Genomic DNA, 22350 nt, shown 5'->3' on the forward strand with positions numbered 1-22350 from the left:
CCCAGATCCCTCTCTACGATCCCTCCCGCCGGCTGCGGACCGCCCGCCGGCTAATAAAAGTAACCGTAAGAAACTCAGTCAGTCTTTTCTCTCTTAGTCTTTCTCGGCACGTTCCTCTGGTTATTGTTAATTGCTATCTTGCTTTTATTTGAAATTCAACTTGGTTCTATTGGATTCCTTTTATCGGAGGAGGGAGAAAAGAAAATCCCAACCAACTCGACTTTTCTTCCCTTCTCTTTTTTCCCCTCTCCTTGGAGAGAGAGGAGGGGGGGGGATGCAACGTGGACCCCACCGTTGGTATCACCGTGTCGCGCTGACGGCCGCTGCGGCAGGGCAGGCTGGGGACGAGAGAAGAAATCGTTCCAGCGGCTGAAGCCTTTCCCCGACGAGCCGCGGCACAGTGTCCTTCGCCGGTGGTGCGGGACAGGCGTATCCCCTCCGGCCGTCGCCCGCCCCCTTCGCTGTTCCCAGCGGGGCAGCCGCAGGATGGGGAGAAGGCGATGGCTGTGGGTGCAGGCCTGCGTCTTGTTGCTGGGCTGCCTGGTGCTCCGGATGCAGGGCGCAGCCGGGCAGCAGCAGCAGCAGCTGCCGCCGGTGCGCCTGGGCGGCACCCACCGGAACGCCGCGTACCGGGAGGATGGAGCTGGCAGCGCCGCCGGCCGCGTCCGCCGGCGAGGACAGCAGGATGTGCTCCGTGGGTAGGGACGCGCTCGGCCTCCACCTTCATTAGTCTGAGTCCCCTTCCCCTCTGCTGCCAGCCTCGGCAGGCTGCTCCTCGGTTCAAACACAGACCCCTGGTCTTCGTTTCTGCCCTGAGTGCGTCTTACCTTCCGGCCCCTTTACGTGGCTGGGGAGAGTTGTGATTAGGTGAACTTGAAATTTTGTCCTCAGCAATGAGATATGGTCTTTTAATTAGTGCGATTTTATTAAAAGCAGATGTGTGGGGCTGCATCACAACTAGCAGAAGTACCACATCGGGACTTTAGTCAGGCGTGTTAGAGTATTAAGGTACTTTGACTCTTCTTGGCTTCTATTGAGAAAATAGTCAAAATCTGGTTTTTATAGTGTTTTGGGGAGTTCTTGGTAATTGGATTAGTTTGTTAGTTTTTATGACCAGTCATCCTTTCTATCTTGTGTCAGCAGCCAACTTCTTATAGCCAACTGTATATGAATGCATAACCAAACTCCCTTGCATATCCTAAATAGTTACAGCAGGGATGAGCCAACTGCCGTTTACCAGTCTGCCTCTCCTATGCATGCTAACCAGTTCAACTAGTACATTCTGTACATGGCTTAGAACTTATTGAGATGGAGAAATACTTTATTCCTTTGAAGAGGGATTTTTGTAGACATCTTTGCTATGCATTCTTTTCTTGTTTGTTTCATGCAGCTGTGAATAAAACTGTGGATTCTATTTACACCCATTTAAAATTTTGTATATATGTTTATTTGTTTGTTTGTGTAACAGGCCGAATGTGTGTGGCTCTAGATTCCGATCGTACTGTTGCCCTGGATGGAAAACGCTCCCAGGAGGAAATCAGTGCATTGTCCGTGAGTGTCTGACTTCAAGTTTCTACTGCCCTAGGGGTAGTAATAAAAAAACTCCTGTGAGTTGCTGCTTCATTCTGTATGAGAAAAGAGAATTTGTTCTGTCTTTGGCCTTATTTAAAAAAAAAAAAATGCAAAAAAAGAAAAAAAGGTGGATTTATATGCCCGTGTTTCTTTTAATTGAAAGCTTAGACAATTACTGCATTTTCATTGGTGGCTTGTTAGGAGACATGTTTCCTCTTGTTTTGGTTTGGTTTTTGTGTGTGTGTGTGTTTTTGTGTGTTTTTTGTTTGTTTGTTTGTTTAAAGAACATGACAAGGGAAAAGGTAAAAAAACCCCAAACACACAAACCTTTCATAAATCAAATAATCAACTATATTAACAGAAAAAAAAATAATCAGAAGGTCTTGATATAAACCAAATCAGATCTGAAGTTTTGTAACATCTGTGCTAGGCTTGGAATTACAATCAAATTTTTTTTTTACATCTGGGTTGCTTATTCTCTTGCCTGTTATTATTAGTTGTGTTTTAATAGCTATGAATCATATAGACTCGAATTACTGCCTGGTCATAATAAGTAATTTTGCTGATAGATGTGGCTGTTGACATGGCCTAGTGGAAAAAAAATTAAACCTGTTTAATACTCTCATTAGGAAATGTTGTCCACCTAAAAATCAGACAGATAATTAAGTTGGATTTCCTGTCTGACAGATCAGAGCTGGTATTAGACACATGCTTCTGAATTTTAGTGCAAGTTTTCCCATCCATCCTAGCATGTCACCATCTCTTTTTCTAATAAGTGTGCTCAAATTCAGAACATATTGCCCTTTATGTACGCAATGAAGGTCTTTATAATACTCCATCTAACAAACTACAGACATCTGGGACTAAACTAGGGAAAGACTGGATGTTAAGTCAAGATCTACCAAACTTAAAGGTGACTTTTGGGCTCTTACCTTGTGATTCAGGACTAACAGCCTATCTATTACAAGAGTAAATTTGCTAGTATTTCTTATAACTTCTTATAACAGTGCCTTATGTCACTGATTTTCACCTAAGTTTGACCTAGCATTTCCTAGCAAAGATTAACTGAGTCATTCAGAGGAAGATGCTGGTAGCAATACCATTGTGGAAGAAGAGTTGCTCCTAGTATGTTCAGATCACATTTCTAATCTCTTACAATATTGTCTACTTAAATGTAAACCTGAGTTTTAAAAATGAATTTAGGCTACCTAATACACTTTTGACAGGATTTTCAAATTCACCTGGGCATCTAGCTCAAATGAAATTAGGGTGATGATTTAAATGCCTTCAGAAATCCTTATACATTATCCTTAACAGTGACTCTCAGTGCATTGTAAAGACCTCTGTTTCATCTCTCTTCACATCCAGAATAATCTTTGATTCACTATTAATTTATGTGCACAAAGGACATCTTTTGCTTCCTGTTTACTTACTGGATCTTAATTGCAGCTCTCTAATATTTTGAGGGGTGAATGATTAGACATGATACTTTTCTATTTGTATTTTTGGTGAAGGTTTTGAAGCACAGATTTCTGTGCTCATGTTAAACTTTCATTGAGATTATGGTACCCCTAGCTAGAGCTGTTTAGCTAGACAGTTTCTTGTGCAGGATGAGACAAGCTAGCAAACTTCTTACTGGACATGTGTTGATTATAATTACTGCAGATTTTAACTGGTGATTTTAAAGTATAATTTCATGATGAGAGATCTATGAGGTAGTTGTATTTCAACAGGAAACTATTCTGACCTTACAGTGTTTTCAGTTGATAGTGTGATGATGGTCATTGGCAGTCTGTGACATATTTATGATTAAATGTGATCTTTTATCTGAAAACCAAAGGTCTGGGTAGGTTTACTTTTTTTGTTTGTTAAAATAAACTGTACTGATAAAAGCATACTTAGAATATGCTTTCAGCTCTAAGGCTTTCAGTTGATAAAACATTATTCTCTAACAGATAATAACCAAGAAAATGGTCTAAATGTAGACCTTGTTTAATGAGATTGAGCTATGTTGTGTAAAGATGGACTGAACAGTGGTAGAAAGAGCCCTGTTCCCTGTGTTTGTACAGTGCTCTAAATCCAGTTTCTGACTTCTAAGCCTGCTAATAGAGAAAGTATTTCACATCAGACAGTGGTATGTCTCTAGCTGCAACCAAATAGTGAAATCCCACAAACTCTTTTTCCTTTCATGGCTTCACATTTATGGTATAGTTGTCGAGGAATTTAACAGTAAATGTAGATGAGGCACACTGCTTCTATTTGATGCCTGAAAAGTGGTGTCAGTGGATCACTAATGTGGCTTTGTCTACTCTCTTGTAAATAAAATGTGGCCCTTATTGGAGTATGACAAGGAGGATACAGGTTTACTAAATCCGATCTGGTCATGTTCGGTATTGAAACAGAGCTGCTGATCTGGTGGAGAAAGCGTGTGTGTTTCACTGTGGCCATATTTGAATTCTCTAATGGAGAAGCAAGAAAACAGCTTCCTTATAGGAGCTGGGTTTCATTTATGCATGTTTTTCTAAATAAGAAGTGGAGCACAAGCATTCTGGAATGGTCTTACCTCTGCAATTTTTTTTAATGTATATGACCATGTGGATTTTTTTTTTCAATCTAATATATATAGACAGGTTTTTTAAGTAGATCTTGGCAAATGATCTACTGAAGGTATTTGTTACTTTTGCAATCCTTCAGTGAAGATATGCTTCCAGATTATTTGATACTCTCAAAACCCCGAAGTTATTTACAAAGAAACTGATTCTTCCTTAGCTTTGTGCTTTACAAGCTGTTTCTTGCACCATATGTGGTTTTTAAGGACCTCCTGTGCCATACTTGGCTCTAAATGTTTCAGTCTCTCTTTTGGTATGTTTGCTAATTCAGCAGATTATTTTGATGTATTCATTTAGATTTCCTATAGAATCTGGATTTGGTCTATAACTGCTGTCTGACTATAACTGGCTCTGTCGTTCATTTGTTCAGTGGTGCTTCCTTGGCTGGTGAGGCAGAAAGGAAGGCACAACTCTGATTTATCAAATTTTTTTTTTTCCTGTAGTTGGACACTAGGGTTACTGTTAATCACTTTTTAATCATCTTCTTCCTCAGCAATTTGTAAAAACAGCTGTGGTGATGGATTTTGTTCCCGTCCTAACATGTGCACCTGTGCAAGTGGACAAATATCACCTACCTGTGGATCAAAATCTAGTAAGGACTAGCTATATTTATTTTCATTAGAGATTTCATTATAAGTAATTCTCTTTGAACATCAACTGAAAAACAACTACTGTGTAAATTCTTTAAAAATAACCTGTCATTATTGCATACACTCATGTAACTTACTTACACTTTGGTATATCTCTAGGGTTTTTTTATAAAGTTTGATATACCATGGGTGCATATTTACTCTGTGTGACAAATTGGAAACAAACATGTTTAAAGACATAAGCTGGTTTAAATATAAGTGTGTGTAGTGTTTTCATTGAGTGCATTTTCCTAAGAAATTAAGATTGTACAGCCAAGATAATGAAATATTCAAAGATGCTAAATATATTCATGGAAAACTTAAAAAACTTCATGGTTGTTTTTAAAATAATGGCTGACTAATATCTACAGCTTGAACCTCTTTGGTTACAAGAGTAGCTCAGTGTACACTTAAATACACAGCATATATTATACAAAGTTTATGTCTACTTTCAGACATCTCTGCTTTTATCCATATTTGCTTCCCAACATGGTATTTTTGCCTAACACTGGTATCTCTCTGCCTGGGTTCCACTGCAGTACAACAGTGCAGCATCAGGTGCATGAACGGGGGTACATGCATGGATGACCGGTGCCAGTGCCAGAAAGGCTACATTGGAACTTACTGTGGGCACCGTAAGTAACTGCTCTGTTGCATCTAAACGTAAATCCACAAAAGTCCTGCAAGTTAACCTTCTTATTTTAGGACGAGTAGGAAGATAAAAAAGCCAATATGCTGAAATATAATGAAATATAAAGAAATTTAATGCTGTTTTGAGGTAGAGAGTTTAGCTGAAAGTCAGTTCATGCATTTGTATTCTCTAAAATTCAAACTAAAAATCAAATTCATCAAATAGCTTTGAAAAATCCACTGGGAACAATGGCAGTATAAATTCCAGTCTCCTTTCCTTACCAGACAATCACTATTTTTTCATTCTCTATGATGAAGTTTCTCCATTTTGTAAGAGCAGTCAAGCTCCTAGGTTGAAGCATGGTTTTCTGTGTGACTAAAGAAAAAGATTAAAAACTATTCAAGCTTTTGGATACCTTTTTGGTTTTGCAGACAAGCTAAAAAGTCAATTATTTGCACAGCTCTACCTATAGCATTACAGTGTTTACAAGCCATACAAATTTAGCAAACAATAGAAGTCACTGAAGGCTGCAGGGATTTAGAGAGACTCAAAGTGTATTCTGAGGCCAGCTGGCTACTAATTAGCTGAGAAATTAATTGCTTAAGTAAGTCTGAAGGAACTAGAGACAAACAAAAGGCATCTCTGCAAAGAGCAGGCTGAATATTGTAAAAAAAAAACAAACTTTTTTTTTCTCAGCCATTTTTACAAATGCTGAAGAACAGTCTTGTGCTTGCTTTATTTCTACCTCAATAAAATTCTCTAAAATCTTGAGTAATAATTGTAATCCTAAAATGTGACCCTAGAGCTTCTGGCTCCTTTCTACTAAAGTATTGTATCAACACCTGAATGGTCTTGGAGAGAGAGTATTTCCAGTGAATAAATGAAAAGAGGATTGAATTTTCAAGTGGCAATTCTAAAACGATCCAGAAAATCTGAACAAAAAATCCAGAAGATCTGAAAAAAATCTGGAGATTGGCTTTAATGTATAGGATTGTTAAAATTTCAAGGAAGATTGAGTATTTGTCTTCTAAATGCAATTTGGAATGAATGTCTAAAAAATGTAAATATATCTTTATTTTGTTTTAATAAGATATCATTGTGTATTAAATATACTGAAGTTAATTGTCTCACTACATTGCTATTGTCCATTAATTCATGAATTTAACACCTGCAGAGAAGTATCTTCATTTTATGCATAAGATATGCATTCTCAGTAAAAAGTAATTCAGTTTTATAGTTCTCAATAAGAAAGACTTTATCACATTTCCACATACCAGTATATTTTATTTTCCCCATTGTGATATAGGAGGCAGTTTCCAGAAATATATACCTTCTCTAGGTTGCTGAGTTTTTTCTGTGCTGGATACTCAAATATGTTACAAATGCCACCTTCAGACTGGGGGCTTCTGTGTAGGAAAGCCACCTAGAGCGTTTTAGAATAAAATCTCTTTGCTGTTGCTAAGAGACACTTCAAAACAATGGGGCTCTCCTTTTAAGGTGAAATGCTTTGATTTGGAGGATCTGCTAACTTGAAAAAAATGATGTATGTCCTAGAAAATAGACACAGTTAAAACACCTCTTTAGTGGTATTTTTCAGCCATGCTGAAGAACTGTCTTCATTTCAAATTGAGATTTCAGTGCTTTGGCAGGAGGCTTTGTTCTTGATTCATACTGTTGATAAATAGTGTGAGTGGGTGTTCTGAAGTCCCATAACCGTAAAGAGCCTTCTCCATCTGTATATACTGTGGATTTATACTTCCCCCCAAATGTTTTATTTCTCATTGGGATGTTCTAGGAAACAGTTTCTGAAGGTACGTAAAGATTAATTAAAGCAGTAATTCTTTTCTCTTGCTCTAAACATGACTTCTGCCAGCAGTATCAACTTTGAGAGCTGATTTATCAGATTCCCCAAGCCCCCCTTTATGAAAAGTTTGTTGCAGTTATGATGACATAGCATAACCTGATATGCTCAAAACCCCTCAGAATAGTTTTTGTCTGCTAATTTTGGAATTTTGGTGATGGATGTAAGTTCTTATAATTAGTGAATAGAGCTGCAGAACTGTCTAAACATATACTTAAGTTAAACATCTGCTAAGAATCTGTGCTGAAAATAGTTGAACAGCTGCTTGCAATTATCATTATACAGGTACTAATGGAATTTGACTTGGACAATCATTATTGTTGGTGATGATGGGTAGGAAGGACATGAGTTTGATCTTCAGGTCCAGAAAGACTTAAAGCAGTTGATAGGAAAAATACTATTTTTGAATTTTGCATATGGTAGTCTTAGAAATATTGTTACTACAACATTTAAAACTTTCTTATTTTTCTTAATTAAAGCTGTCTGTGAAAATAGCTGCCAGAATGGAGGACGGTGTGTTGGACCTAATCGCTGTGCGTGTGTCTACGGATTTACTGGCCCTCAATGTGAAAGAGGTAAATAAGAAAGGAAATTATGGCCAGCTATATGCAACAATACAGTATGTACATATTTTATGCTGTGTATTTTCTGTCTGAGCCAGTAATCTTGCACTAAACCATTTATTATGCGTAATTTTAGAAAATATCTTCCTTTTTAGTCAGCCAAATTTCAGATTGGTAAGTAGAAAGCTGTCACAATTGGTAGGAATTTGAGCTAATTTAGGCTGCTTATTTTATTCATATAATAGTTAAAAGATGAGCTATTGCTCTCAGCAGTGTGAAATAATATTACAGGAGAATTGCTGAAGGTATAACTAATTGCGTAAGTGTAACTAATTTAAGGATTGCTTTTCTGTATAACACCTCTTTTATAAGAGGAACTTGGGAAGTTGCTTGCTCTGGTTAGTTCTCTTCAATGGGAGAAATTCAGATATGGAGTGAAAAAATAACTAATTACTGTAATACTAAGATCAGTTCCTGAAACTATTCTTAAACATCTTAGGTATGGCTTAGCTTATAGCATTTCCATGAATGAGGGACTAAACTATGTTTTTATCAAAAAATTTTAAGGAGAAATCCCTCAGCCTTCTTTTATGGGCTTAGAGATACTGACAAAGTCAGTTCTAATAATGCTGACCAAAACATTTTTTGCATTACACTAGGTGATTAGCACACCAATAATTAAGGCACTAAGTCCATAGGTAGTGATTTAGAATAAACCTGCTTCCATTCTCATGAATCTTTGTTCCTTGCTTTTAATAACTCAAAGCATTGTTTGAAAATGAGATTGTGGAAATACTGTAATGTAGAACTGTTCTCCATTAGATATAATTGTGGAATGTATTCTGTTTACAACCCAAATTACTGTCTGTTTAGAATGGATATTTAATGAATGGGAGGATTGCTTGTCAAACCAATAATGTTGTACATCCTTTAACATGAAGTTTTCAGTAATAATCAAAGATGATGCTGAAGAGCTTAGCAGCAATATTATTCTTTTGTCCAAGTTGGTATGTTTACGAATACATGCTCTCATCAAAAATGGTACTGAAGAACTGAACAACCGTAGCATGAGTGCTGAATACTAGTCCTCATTTTTATCTTACTCCTTTAAAATATTTAAAAGGTTATCAATACTAAAAAGGGGGATAGGATCATTTGGATGAATAGAAAGTCACATTCTTAATTCACATTAGCAGTGGACCAGAAACCCACTCGGGGCAGAAGTAGACTTCTTAGATTGGTAAAATAATTAAAAGCAGAAGGGGCCTTCACAGGCCATCTAGTCCAATACATGCTCAAAGGAGGTCTAATCTGATTAGACCTGTTCAGTTTTTGAACTGTCCAGTCAGTTTTTGAACACCTTCAAGGATGGAGATTCCACAAAATCTCTGGACAACTTGATCCAGTATTTGACTACCAAAATGGTAAAAAAAAAGAAAAATCTCAATTTTGCATGTTCCAATTTGTATTTATTGCCTCTTTTCTGATTGCTGTGAGCCTCCAAGAGTCTGGCTTCAATTTCTCTCCATCCCCTGAACAGGTAGTTATAGGCAGCAATCAAATCCCCTTGAAACCTTGTCTCTTAAGGCTGAATGAACTCAGGTCCCTCAAACTCTCCATGCAGGACAAGTTCTCCAGCTCCCTGAACCATGTGGTGCCTCTCCCCCAGACTTTCTTCAGTATCTCCATTTTTTTTTCTTGTATTGAGGGTCCAAAACTGGATACAGTACTTTGACGCAGTCTTAGAAGTGCTAAATGGAGGAGCCACTTCCTGGACTGAATGCTGTGCTCATCCTGATACAGCCCATGTAGCTGGCCTTCTTTGCTGCAAGGGTATGCTGCTGCTTCCTGTTCAGGTTATCTACTAGGGCTCCCCTGATCCTTTTCTTGGAGCTGCTTTGCAGGCAGTTATCCTCCAGCCTATGTTGTTCCATTAGATTGTTCTATTTGCTTTTTCTGAAGTTTGAGATAACTATCCACCCCCTTTTTTTAAACTGTCATGGATCACTGAGTATAAGTCCTGCCCTCCAGCATATTCACTGGTGCTCAGATTTGGTGTCATCTGCAGTCCTGCTGAGAGTGTGGTCTTGCAGCATCATCCAGGGTGTTAATGCAGATGTTAAATTGTTACTTGTGCAGATACTCATCCCTGAGGGACTGACTGCACTAGTTTCTGGACCTGTCTGAACTTTGCTGATGACAACTCTTTTAGCCAGTAGTCCAGCCGGTTTTCCAGTCACCTTATCTATTCTTACTTACTTGGCCTTTTTCTCACTGATCACAATATCTCTAAGGGAGAGCCTTGCTCAAGTCAAGCAGCATCCACTGCCCTCTCCTTGTCCTTGGCACCAGTGACCTCATGGGTGAAAGCAGTGATGACATTTTCTTTCGGTAAGCTCATGCTGGCTGCTTTCAAACACCTTTGTGTAATTCACGTGTTTAGAAATGGCTTCTGAAGGGAATCCTGTGGAATCCTTTGTTTCAAATTAAATTCTGAAGTGTTCAAAGCTGAATATAACTCGTAAAAAACATCTTTACATTTGTTGACTATGAAATGGAAATAATTTCCATGTAGGTTAAGGAAATAACTAAACCGAACACTGAAAAAGCAGCAGTTGCTATTTGTTCTTCCAGGCTGCTTTTATACCCACTAGGTGTCACAAGCAACAGAAGAATGTAAAGGACGAATTTGTTTCTTTTGTCTCTAATAGCTTGTTGCTTACATTCTTAAAATCAGGCTTATGGACTTCTGTTCATTGCTGTTTAGATTTTTGTTGTTGGATGTTTCACCCAGCCCATTCTCTGTAATCGTTCCTTATGAAGCAAGTGCAAGGACTCAGATCTTTTATATTTCGGGTAGTGGGGAATTAGGAAGCATTATTCTGTTCAAAACTCTGTTAATATTTACAGCCGTTTTCAGAAATAGGTCTTTACAGAAAGTACACCTTCCTTCTAGCTAAAACAACAGATTACCAAGTGTGTCAGTTTAGGATGGATATTAAAGCTACATTATATAGTTATTTGGAAATTGAGTTATTATAATTAAAAATTTACTTTTTCATACTTGAAATTGGAGGTAGTAAGCCAAATTTGCTTCTGTCACTGTCACATTAATATAACAATTTAATATATATAATTTTGTATGTAATATAATATGCTTTTACAACAGTGGGCAGGGTTAAATAAAATTTCACCTAGTCTTTTATCTTGGTGTTGCATTTCTCATATTCAAAAAAAAAGAAGTTGCTACTACTAATTTATTGTACTGTTATTCCATTAAAGAAAGATTACTCCTGTAGTATATCTTGGTAGTAACTATAGGAAATCTCTAATATAGGAACTGTTAATGTTAACTTCTTTTATACTTTACATGAGCTGGAATACATGAAAAAAATACAAAAGATATCTTAAAAGCCTATTCTGATCAGTAGTGATTTGTAATTTATGCTTTTAACCTAATAAATTTATGCTTTCCAAAAAATGCAAAAGGAAATTATTTTTTCATTGATTCATTGCAATAGTTGCCCTAATAATTTACAGTAAGAAATGCCTCTGTAGTTTAAACTGAGTTTAGCAACAGTTCATAACTCTTTGAGTAAAATTTTATAAGTTTAAGTTTATGTGAACCTCCTTTGCAAATCACAACAGAGTTATAAGGGATTTTGTTTTGTTAGTTTTTTACATTGTTGTGCTTTAAATGCATACTTTTTATTGTTCTGTAAATCAAGTTCTTTAAGTTAGGTATTTTCTTCCTAATATAGAACATATGTAGCTTTCCTTCAGATTGGCCTCCTAGCCTCAGCTATATGATAAAACGTGACTGGTTGTTCAGCTATCTGGGCTCTGAGCAGACTAATTTCCGGGCTGGAGACAGGAGGCTGAGCAGTACCTAATGACTGGCATGATTACAGTATTTAGCTTGAGACTTGTTGCTGGGTTAACAAGAAAGCAGGAACTGTTTGGGAGCTCATGATTTACTTTTTCTGATACATGCAATGACCTTTTTTATTTCCTGTCAAAGACTGTTCTTCAGGTCAGCTTCTTGTCTTTGATATGTAAACACACAAGATCCCAGCATTTGATTTTGTCTCCTTTATTATGGACTTTTTGTTGTTGTCGTTGGCTTTTTTCCCTTAAAGAAAAAAAAAATAGATGTTTAAATTTTGCCGTTGAATTTTTCCCAGTAAAAAATAATTTGGGAAAAAGAAACTGGGGAAACAGATTAAGAGGCCTCATCCTCAGATTTATACACATGTGTGTTGGTTTTTTTTCTAGCATGACCACTTCCTTTGCTTTCTCAAGACTGTCTGATCAAATGATATTTGTATTTCGGCTCATGTCCTGGTATTTTTTTAATTGATTTTCTGTGGAGGTATGAAGCCATGGAAAGCCAATGATGTTTTCCTTCTTCTTTGTCATGGGTTAAAGGGAGGAAGAGGCAGTGGGAAAAGAGAATCCTGTCACTGATCTAAATTTGCCTTCATCCCATGTAGAAGGAGAAAGAATAGTGTTCATTTACTCTGTATGTAAGTGACTTATAATGGGATGTAAAAAGGTTTGGGCTGAGTAGAAATGCATAGCTTGGGAATAATATCCTTTTGAAGAAGGGAGAGTATTTCAGACAAAGCTATCAAGATTGGGCTGGTGAGAAAAGAGGGAAAATGGAGAAGTATGATAACTGAACATAGCATAAGAAGCTATGGGGAGCAGGGAGCTTTTGGGTTGTTCTCAGGAAAATTGCTACTAATGTATCTTAGCCCAATGTATTTGTTGCACCTGGTATTCCCAGTGCAAGTGTCTGAAAGCTTTCTCTGACTGGCTGAATTTTGGAATTTCTGGCTATCAAAGGAGACAAGAGCCCATCCCTCATGACAGATGAAGTAAATCAATGATTGGAGCTAATGCCCCACTACAGGTTCTTACTGAGTTAATAGGGAAGACTGCATAGATGCAGCCATAGTCAGTGGAAACTCTGATCTCTGCAAGGCAGCAGTTCCTGTGACAGTTCTGCAATGCCTACAAGAACTTGGTCCATGCATTTGAGGGTCCTAGGAAGGACAGCAACAGACAATGAAGTGTTCTTGGTGTTGAAGAAGAGGATGTTGCAGAGGATAGTGAAAAGGGTTTGAGGCAGAGGGTATAACCGAAGGAGAGGCTCATTTTGTGGGGTAGGAGAGCATACATCTAATATTGTATTTGAGATCAGTTACCTTAATCTGACCCTTTCTGACAGCAAAATAAACAGTGATGATCTTATACATAAGGACAATAGAAAAAATGGAGGAAGGGGAGATGAAAAAAGAAAAAAAACCCAATATTTTCTTTTCAAGCTGGGAAGTGGATGAAGAATCCAATCAACAGCACAGAGGAAAGTGTAGCAGGAAGTAAAAAGCATCCTCAGTGAAAGTATATAGTAACAGGCAAAAGAAGAAAGAACAAAGAAAACAGAAGCAAATCTGTACTGATAAAACTGATTTGCACTTAAAAGTTGTTAAGATATTTTTGGATAATTTATATGAATAAATTTAAGCTTATGGAGGAAACTGACAGAAGTTTCTGTAGGACTCAATGCTTCTCAAATACATTTTTACTATAAAGAAAACATCCAGCTCATATTTAGTCTGTAGTGCTGCTGAAGATGCTTATGTGTGACTGAGTGACAGTGATTAGGTGTAAATGAAGCAAAGAGGGAATTAAATTCTTTATGAAACTACACTTTCCTCTGAAAAGTATTCAAATGATCTTTTAACTTTGTACAACTTTTCCATATCTGTTGATGGTAGCATTATCGTGAGAAGAAGTAGTGAAAACTTTTTGGGGATATATTCAGATCTTGTATGTGTATCAGGTCTTACCCCTGTAATCTCATAAACTGCAGAACTTCTTGGCATGCAGGCTGTGGCAGGTTATGTTCAAGAGGTTTCCGGTCTGCCAGCCATGGCATACTATTGCGTGAGAGGTTATAAAAAGATGTGTACTTTTTCTCAAGTTGCTTGATTTATTTTCACTGTCCCCCAACGACTGTAAACGTTGTTCAGGTGTTTAGCAGCAAAAAATATGCTTTTGATCAATAAGCTGTTCTCGTTTGTAGGAGTTGTGAGAATAGAACTTTTATGTTGTTGGGTTTTGCTTTATAGCAGCTACTACTAGCCTGACCTGAAACAGAGGTTCTTTATGTAGCATGTGTGTATGTATGCATAAGTGGGTCCCTGCTCTGAAGAGCTAACCAGACAAAAGAAGTATTATTACTCTATTCCCTGCCCCCAACACAGGCTGTGGCACATGAAGTTGCTGCATTTTGAAGGCTGGGTAGGGAAGCTTCAACAGACTTAGCCATCAACTGCAGTATTTAGTAAGTATTTTTTATTTAATCTCATTGTCTTCCTTTATTCCCACCTTCTATTAAAATGCCCTGCACTTTCATTTATACTCACTCTTACAGGACACAAAATTTAACAGTTTTACACAACCTGATAAAATAGGCAGGATGACTCCCATAGTCAAAGCCTCAGACTGAAACCCATGATTTGAGAAATCAAACCTTGAAGGAAGCAGATTGCTACCAGTATCCTTAGTTCTGAGTTACTTCTGAACAGCACAATTTCTCTGTAGGAGCCTCTGCAGCTTCTCAGTTTCAAAGGCCCTGAGAAACTGTCTTGATGATTGTAGAGCAGTTACAATTTAAAAAAATCAAAACAAAACCAACAAAACAATGGCACCACCCCCCAGACCAAAACAAACACCACCAGCTAAAACCCAAAATTTGAATAACACTGTTTCTATCCATAAACAGTAAGCAACAACAACAACAAAAAAAAAGGTAAAAATCCTTCAATGAAGAAGCCATGATACTTTTAAATGTAGCTGGTTTTGAAGCACTTGAAATATTCAATACCTTGATGTATTTACAGGCATATGACAGATAAATATTAAAGTCTTATAGATGTACGATTATTGCATGTTGTGTTAGAAATAAAAGCAGAAATTTTATGCCTTTAGGTCTACGAAAGAAGATGAAAATACAGATTTGAATAAACTCTTTGAAGGACCTGAGAATTTTCACCAGAGTAAAATGGAGCTTTCCTGCAACCCAGGCACAGGGAAAGCTTCTTTACGTCAAGTCAGGGTTTAGAAGGGGAGCACTGTAGCTATCCTGCTCTAAACTGTGAAATGAAAGAAGTAGCAGAGTTGCTTATACTTCGGGCAAACAGATATATTTTCTTCATATATGCATTTTTTAAATCTGTATTTGAAAATTAGTGTTTTCTGTTACCTAGAGGAGGCAAATGTCCAGGAGAGCATAAAATACTGGGGTTTATGTGTCAAGTAGGACTTAGGCTTGGTTACATTCTGCATCTAGAGATTGTTTTCTGGAAACTAAAGGGTCTCATAATATGGAGTAATGGGCCAAAGTCATGAGTGGGGAATGGGTTGCAGAGGAGAGGGAAGATGATGTGTTGGGAAAATTCTGTCTCTTTCTTTCCTGAGTGAAGATTTTACTCTTTCAGATGCATTAGAATATTACTTTTTTGTTGTTGTTGTTCTTTTGTGATTGTTTGAGTCTACAGTATCGTTACAACTTTTTACGGTCTAGTAATGGTAGAAGAAAATGGTGATATTTTCAGGCAAATATTACCTTAGAAATACTGTTTTGTAAATACCTGTGTTTGACCTTTTTTGTAGACAAGACTTTTCATTATTTGCTACTTCAAATTAGACAACTAATAGCCAGTGATATGCAGAGTGTTCAAAGCACAAAAAGCCCAAAAGAATAGCAAGGGAAAATTCAGTGGAAATAAAAAATAAAGCAGGAGTTGAAATATTCTTTCTGAAGCAATGAGCTGTTGAAAACAGTGGAAGGAAAACAAGAGTGAAACTGAAAAGAATAAAGGTAGCATGGGTAAATGGTAAAATCTGCATCAGGCAGGGAATGACAAAAAAGCATTTTGATGAGCCCCATGGAAAATGAAGACATTAGTGCTCTAACGTCAATTCATAGCCAAGTTTCAACATGTTGTCGGCTCTCAGTAGAGGAGCTATGCATCACTGTAGCACTATCGGCACATTTGAGAAGGCTGTAGTAAGGTATTGGCTGGAAATCTTGATGTGTTGCTAAACTTGCTGAGGTGTTAAAATCTGTGCAAAAAGGACTTTGGATGAATTTCAGAAATGGAGGGATATCATTAAGGTCAGCTCTTACTGATCTTAAATATAAAGTGAAAAAGAAGAGGTAATAATAATAACCCTTATAAAGGAAATATTACTAGAAGAGTAGTGGCATGGGTCTGACTGCCCATCTCTGAATCTTCTGCTGCTCTGTGTGGTCCATTAAGTGCACTTACCTCACAATATAGCTTTGGCACTGTGACAGTCTTGCTATTTTTTAATTTTTTTTTAGCATCTTTGTTTGATTTTTTTTTCTATTGTGGTATGAAATATGTTTAATAAGAAACTATTGACTACTTAAGTGTCATTTTATTGGACAAATCACTATTGTGAATACTGTGTCATCTTCTGATTCAAGAAAACATTTCTTGAGGATTGTATTTTGCCTGTGCAACTTAGCATGCAATGCAGACTTTTCCCATATGTGCACAGCTTTGTATTTTTTGTGATCTTTCATCTGATTTTCAAGTAAAGTGTGGCATATGTTATTTTTCCTAAAAAAAATGGATAATGACAAAAGATTTTCTCATTCCAGTCATCAGCTTAATGAACATGGTCATCTAGTCTTAATCAGGGTGAAGGAGGGATAGAAAATTTTGCAGTCTGACAACCATGTATGGTCTCTTCTCTGCCCGATTTCTTTTTCCTCCTGGGAGGCAGGTGTGTAATACCATTTAATGTGAGTACAACATTACAGTAGCTAACGCTGTCTACCAAAAAAAGCTATGTTACATCTGTCTCATGTTATCCTGATTCTTAGCCTGCAAGAATCAAGTAAGATTAAGTGTCCTGATTTTTATAAGTGGTGAATAACATTTCTCTTACTGACTTTAGTAGGATCTCTGGGTATTTCTTGGAAATCAGACTCTAATGCAGGCTTGCAAAATACCTCAAATTCATTATGCTTTCAGTAAGTGCAACTCATGTACGAAAAATACGTTTGTAGCTGATGTCCAGATCTTCACACCTTAAAACTGTCAGATTAAGCTTCTTCTCATTCAGGAATCTTTCTCCTGTCTTTCTCTGTAGCAGTAACTCTCTGGCTTCAGAGAAACAATTCCCAGCCATGCCTAAAAGACCACTTCTCCTTACTGTCACGATATCCAGCCCTGTAGCCTGCTTTTTTCTCTCTGCTCTGTACTTTCTTCCTAATTATCCTCTCATGCTGGGGTGAGAACCAGTAGCCTATTTCTGTTACCTTCCCTATACTTTCAGTTCGGGTGTGTATTTCCAGGGTGGGTGTCCCTGGCTGCATTCCATGGTGTTTCCTCAGTCCCTGGCTGTGTTACTTGAGAATCTGCAGTTTTCTTATTAGGACTGACAATAAGTGACCTTTATGTCCAAGTTAAAATTTTGCTCTTCATCTGCTAGAGGACCTTGAGCTGTGTCTCCTTTTTGCATCTGAAACTTAAAACATTGTTATATGCTAGATATAGAGAGGTTTCTCTTCTGATCTTTTCAACCTTTGTGCCTTGTAGCATAAATGATGGGAAGAATATAAACAGAGAATCCTTGTTAAATTTTGATCCCATTTCAACTAGTTTAATTGATGGATCATGCTGTAATTTAACTTTTTGGACATTGTACTACAAGAAACATCATGTACCAACCTCACACTTAGCAGTCTGATGCCCAAAATCTTTCATAGCTTCTGAATATTTGTAGAATGAGATCTTAATCTGCAATATTTACAGTAAATGGAAAGCTTAAGCAAGGCCTCCCAGCTAAACCAGAAACATCTGAAAAGAATAAAATGTAACAATGGAAGAGACATTTTCCAGTATAGAAATTGTATCATTTGAAACTGTAAGATGTTTTATTTCCTGAGAAATGGTGTTTTTTTGGAAATCCTGGCTGATTGAAGGCTGCAGATCAGCATCACAAAATTAAATCTCAGATGTTACAATTTAGGATCTAATGTTGCATTCATTAGGTAGGGAATTCATTTGATTATTTGACTAGCATTTCCACATGTGATAATTTAGGTACATATGTGAAAAGATGTTCCCTCTCCAAGTTAGAGTTAAAGCTCATAATGCAAAGTTCTTTACTGACAAAAATTTAGTTTCAACGTAGTTTTCATTCCTCTTGTGGTTTCATAGAGCAGGAATAATGTTTCTGTTTTCAGCCCTCTTTTCAGACCCTTATACTTGCATATTGTAAGTGCAGAGCCGTGCCACTTTGTTTAGACTTTTTTTAGAGTCTGGACATGGTCAAGAGCTCTACGGTTCCCCAAGGCCATCAGAATCTTGCCAGAGGAAGAATTTTCACTACTGTGAAGTGACTGATATTCTTCCTGTATAACCCTTTGTCTTACCCATAGAAAAGGCATTTTGATCAAGGCAGAAGGGGCTTTAGTAAGTGATGTCTCTGATGCCCAACAGTTGCTGGAGCAATCATTCTCACTTATATACCTGAATAGGGAAGATGATTAATGCTGTTTTAACTTTCTGACACACCAGGCTCAAAAAAGCCAACATCATGAGCATAATAAAACGACCTTTTTATCTAATCATGACAACGTATCCTAGACACAGCTTGAGTGTGGCACTAGGAATAACTGGAGTTCTGTGTTCTTTTCTGCCTAGGAAATCACCTTCACTTCATTTCTATTAGCATTTCTTAGATGATGAAAACTTCTATAATTTGACGAGTATATTTAAGTAACTTTTCTATTGTTTTATATTGTAAGTACAGATCTTTAGTTAAGCAAAAATCTAACAAAAGTGGGGTTTTTTTGTTTTTTAGGGGGTTATTTGTTTTTTTGGTTTTTTTTTTTGTTTGTTTTCAACTTGAGATGGTAGCTTTTAAAGTAGGGTGGTTTTCTTCTCGTGTAGTTGTATCTCAGTAGATTTCCTTTTTGTTAATACCATTACATTCCAAAGGTGTAGTTTTACTGCTTTACAATATTATGTTTTTACAATTACCTGCTGTCTCTGTTGCCAGTCCTCTGCCTGAAGTTACTCTGCTTAATGTCTAAATCAAGCATGCAACGTTCAGAATTACAACGAACTGAACCAAAAGCACAGTTGTGATGCATGCCTATTTCTAAACTATAACACCATAACAAGCAATATTATTTTTTAATGCTTTCGTATTTTGTGGATTTCAGATTTTGTGGGTACTTAAAAAATACAGTTGTGTGATGTTTTTCACTCTGTGTCTCATCACACTTTAAGAAGGTGTCCTGGGTTCAGCAGTAGCAGCACTAACAATGTTAGTGTAGTAACAGCACTGCACCAGCTACTAAGAAGGAGAAAAATGACTGCTACTGCTGAGCCCAGGATAGAAGGAAAAAAAATATATAGGAAAATGCATAGGATGGATTAAGTTGGGACTGCCTATAAAAGAGGTAAAAGAAACCTAAACCAGAAAGTTGTAGCAAATCCAGCTTCAGTGAAATGTAGTGGAAATATTTCTATTCATTTCAGCTGGGTTAACTAAGGCCTTCCAAGGAAGAGAGGAAAATTGCTTGAATACCCTTGAAAAGCTTTAGCTTCTGTGCTGGTTTCTAATAACACCTGAAAGTACAGTGGCATGTAGACACTGGTTAAGCACACTTATGGAGGTGCTTTTTGAAGGAAGGGCTGGAGGGAAAGATCCCTTTCACTAGATTAGTTTACATAGTTAAACAAACCAGACAAACCCTGAGTCTTTCAAATGTGATAAGGGTACACAGATCCCAATTAATCCTCCATTTTTCTTCAACCGTTTACACTTTAATAAAAATCTTGCCTTTCTGTATACATTTTAGTATAAAACTATATCTCTAAAATAAAAAGCTATAGTAGTGCAAATTCTTACAAGATGCTTTTCTGGTCAAAGCAGTCAAGAAATCAACCCATCCCGTCAGAAGGGGGTGAAACAAGAAAAGATGGAAATTTCCTAATAATGAAAGCGATGCGAAGGATTAGTGTTTGGCACTTGAACTTTTTAGCTCTAAGGGTTTAACTGATACCTTTTATTCATAGAATCATAGAATAGGTAGGGTTGGAAAGGACCTTAAGATCATCAAGTTCCAACCCCCCTGCCATGGACAGGGACACCTCACACTAAACCATGTGGGTTTTAATGTGTAAAATCATGGCAAGAAATTTGAACCCTGCTACATTAATGAATTGTTAAATTGAAATTGCTTCATAGCAGAAGGGGTCATAGACAAAAAAACCTAATCAAAAGAAAGAAGCAAACATAGGCCTTATTATTTGTAAAAAAGGCAATAAAAATTTCAAATTACTTCATACTTTGAGTACTTCAGAGGTTTAACCCTCTCCCCCTTTTTGCCTTCCCCCCTTTCCAGCGGCTCCCATTTCTTTCTCTCTTTCTCCCCCACCCCAGTATTGGTAGCAGATTTCCACTAATTTACATGTGTTTTGTCAATCTGGTATTGAAAAGATTGTCTTTTGGTAGAGAAATAGGAAGTGTAAATTAAAAACTTACACATCATCAGTAGTCTTAAGAATCATTAAACTGTTCAAGCTTGTGTGTTGTATTCATAGCGTTAGTTAGGTAATTTCTCTGGGTGTTTCCAGCTGTTGTAGTTTTGATAGCTATATAATTGTTACCAAATTTCAATATATATATGTCCTGGGTTCAGCAGTAGCAGTCATGTTTCTCCTCCTTGGTAGCTGGTGCAGTGCAGTGTTTTGACTTTCGGCTCGGGAACAGAGCTGATAGAGATGTTTTGGTTTGGCCAAGGACTTTGTGAGCCTCATGCTCTGCCAGGGAGGAGGGGAAGCTGGGAGGAAGCAGAGACAGGACACCTGACCCAAACTGACCAAAGAGGTATTCCATACCACAGCACGTCATGCCCAGGATGTAACTGGGAGTTAGCCGGAAGGGCTGGGAGACTGCAGGGTTGGAGGAGGTATCGGTCGGAGCTTGGTCGGGCTTGGGGGCGAGTTATCGGTCAGCGGGTGGTGAGGTGTTGTATTCTGTTCCCTTGTTATTTCCTTTATCATTATTATCATTGGTGGTAGCAGTAGTGATTTGTGTTATACCTTAGTTACTAAACGGTTCTTATCTCAACCTGTGGGAGTTGCATTCTTTTGATTCTCCTCTCCGTCCCTCCGAGAGCAGGGGGAGGGCAAGAAAGGGGGGGAAGTGAGCGAACGAATTACCTGACTGGGTTTAAACCACGACAATATAATTATATATTATTATTATATATTTAATTATATATTAAATTCTTACACAGGAGTCTGAAAGCAAGCATAGTGAAGATACAGCAACCTGATGTACTGTTGACAAGGTTGTGTGTGTGTAACTATATATGTTTATACTTGCATATATATAAAGATGATATTTTATATATTTTTAATGTAAGTAATATCAATGTGTATGTGCATACTTTTATAAAAATAATTACATGTTTTATTTAACTGCTGTCATGTAGAATGATCTAACTGCTTTAGAGCCCATGAACCCTATTGTTAAATAGTTTTACTGGGGTGTGTGTATGGTGTGTGTCTGCACGTTCTGTGTACACAAAGGTACCAAGTTAGAGCTGAGAGAGAATGAAAAGAGGTCTTTGAATACTGCTTTGTCTTCTGTAATATTGTACTGGGGCTTAATGGTTGAGTGAAATATTGTTCAATAACACTTGAACAGTTCTTCTCATGTAAACTTGAGTTTGAAATACAAGAAAGATTTGTTTGTTTACTTTCCCCTTAAAGGGCATAGTCATTCACTATAGAATCATAGAATCATAGAATAGGTAGGGTTGGAAAGGACCTTAAGATCATCTAGTTCCAGCCCCCCTGCCATGGGCAGGAACACCTTGCTAAACCATATCACCCAAGGCCTCCTCCTTATATCCAATGTAAACTTCCCCTGTTTAAGTTTTAACCCGTTACCCGTTTTCCTATCACTACAGTCCCTAATGAAGAGTCCCTCCCCAGCATCCCTATAGCCCCCCTTCAGATTTGTTTTTATTAATAAAAAAGGAGCTTAATGGTGTCTAAGTGATGAGCTAGAAGGATGAGTGTGGAGGACACATAACTATGAGTGGCTCTGTGGTTGGGGGCTAGACAGATGCGAAGTATTTAGAAATATTTTTTTCCTATTTTCTTCTCCTGTGTTTTTTTGAATGTCCTGATATTTTTCACTATGTCTCTTCTGCTGTCAGCTTGCTGACAAATTTTGTGCTCAAGGTCAGAATTTATAAAGTGCAGGGGCTCTGAGCAGTTGGCAGATCTAGCCTTTGCAGGTATAGACTTTCAAATATCTTTCCCATTTACTTATAGTGAAGATGAAATATGTAGTATGTATGCCTTTCCTTCTTTGCCATGACTTCATTGTCTTTCCCTATGTACAGCCT

General features: G+C 37.5%; 1 protein-coding gene across 1 annotated transcript in view; it reads left to right on the plus strand.

The window, feature by feature from the left end:
• Positions 1-262: 262 nt before the first annotated feature.
• The window catches only part of FBN2 (fibrillin 2), a 157922-nt gene continuing 135834 nt past the window's right edge, over positions 263-22350 (plus strand). The window contains exons 1-5 of the mRNA XM_057404425.1: positions 263-698; positions 1469-1551; positions 4675-4773; positions 5350-5445; positions 7782-7877. Of these exons, the coding sequence (XP_057260408.1) occupies positions 487-698; positions 1469-1551; positions 4675-4773; positions 5350-5445; positions 7782-7877 (586 nt within the window). The 5' untranslated portion in view covers positions 263-486. The remainder of the gene's footprint in view (positions 699-1468; positions 1552-4674; positions 4774-5349; positions 5446-7781; positions 7878-22350) is intronic.

Source organism: Pezoporus wallicus, unplaced genomic scaffold (assembly GCF_028554395.1).
Source record: "Pezoporus wallicus isolate ANWC-B61680 ecotype Strahan unplaced genomic scaffold, APGP_CSIRO_Pwel_v1 contig_7293, whole genome shotgun sequence".
In the NCBI taxonomy this organism is placed as follows: Eukaryota; Metazoa; Chordata; class Aves; order Psittaciformes; family Psittacidae; genus Pezoporus; species Pezoporus wallicus.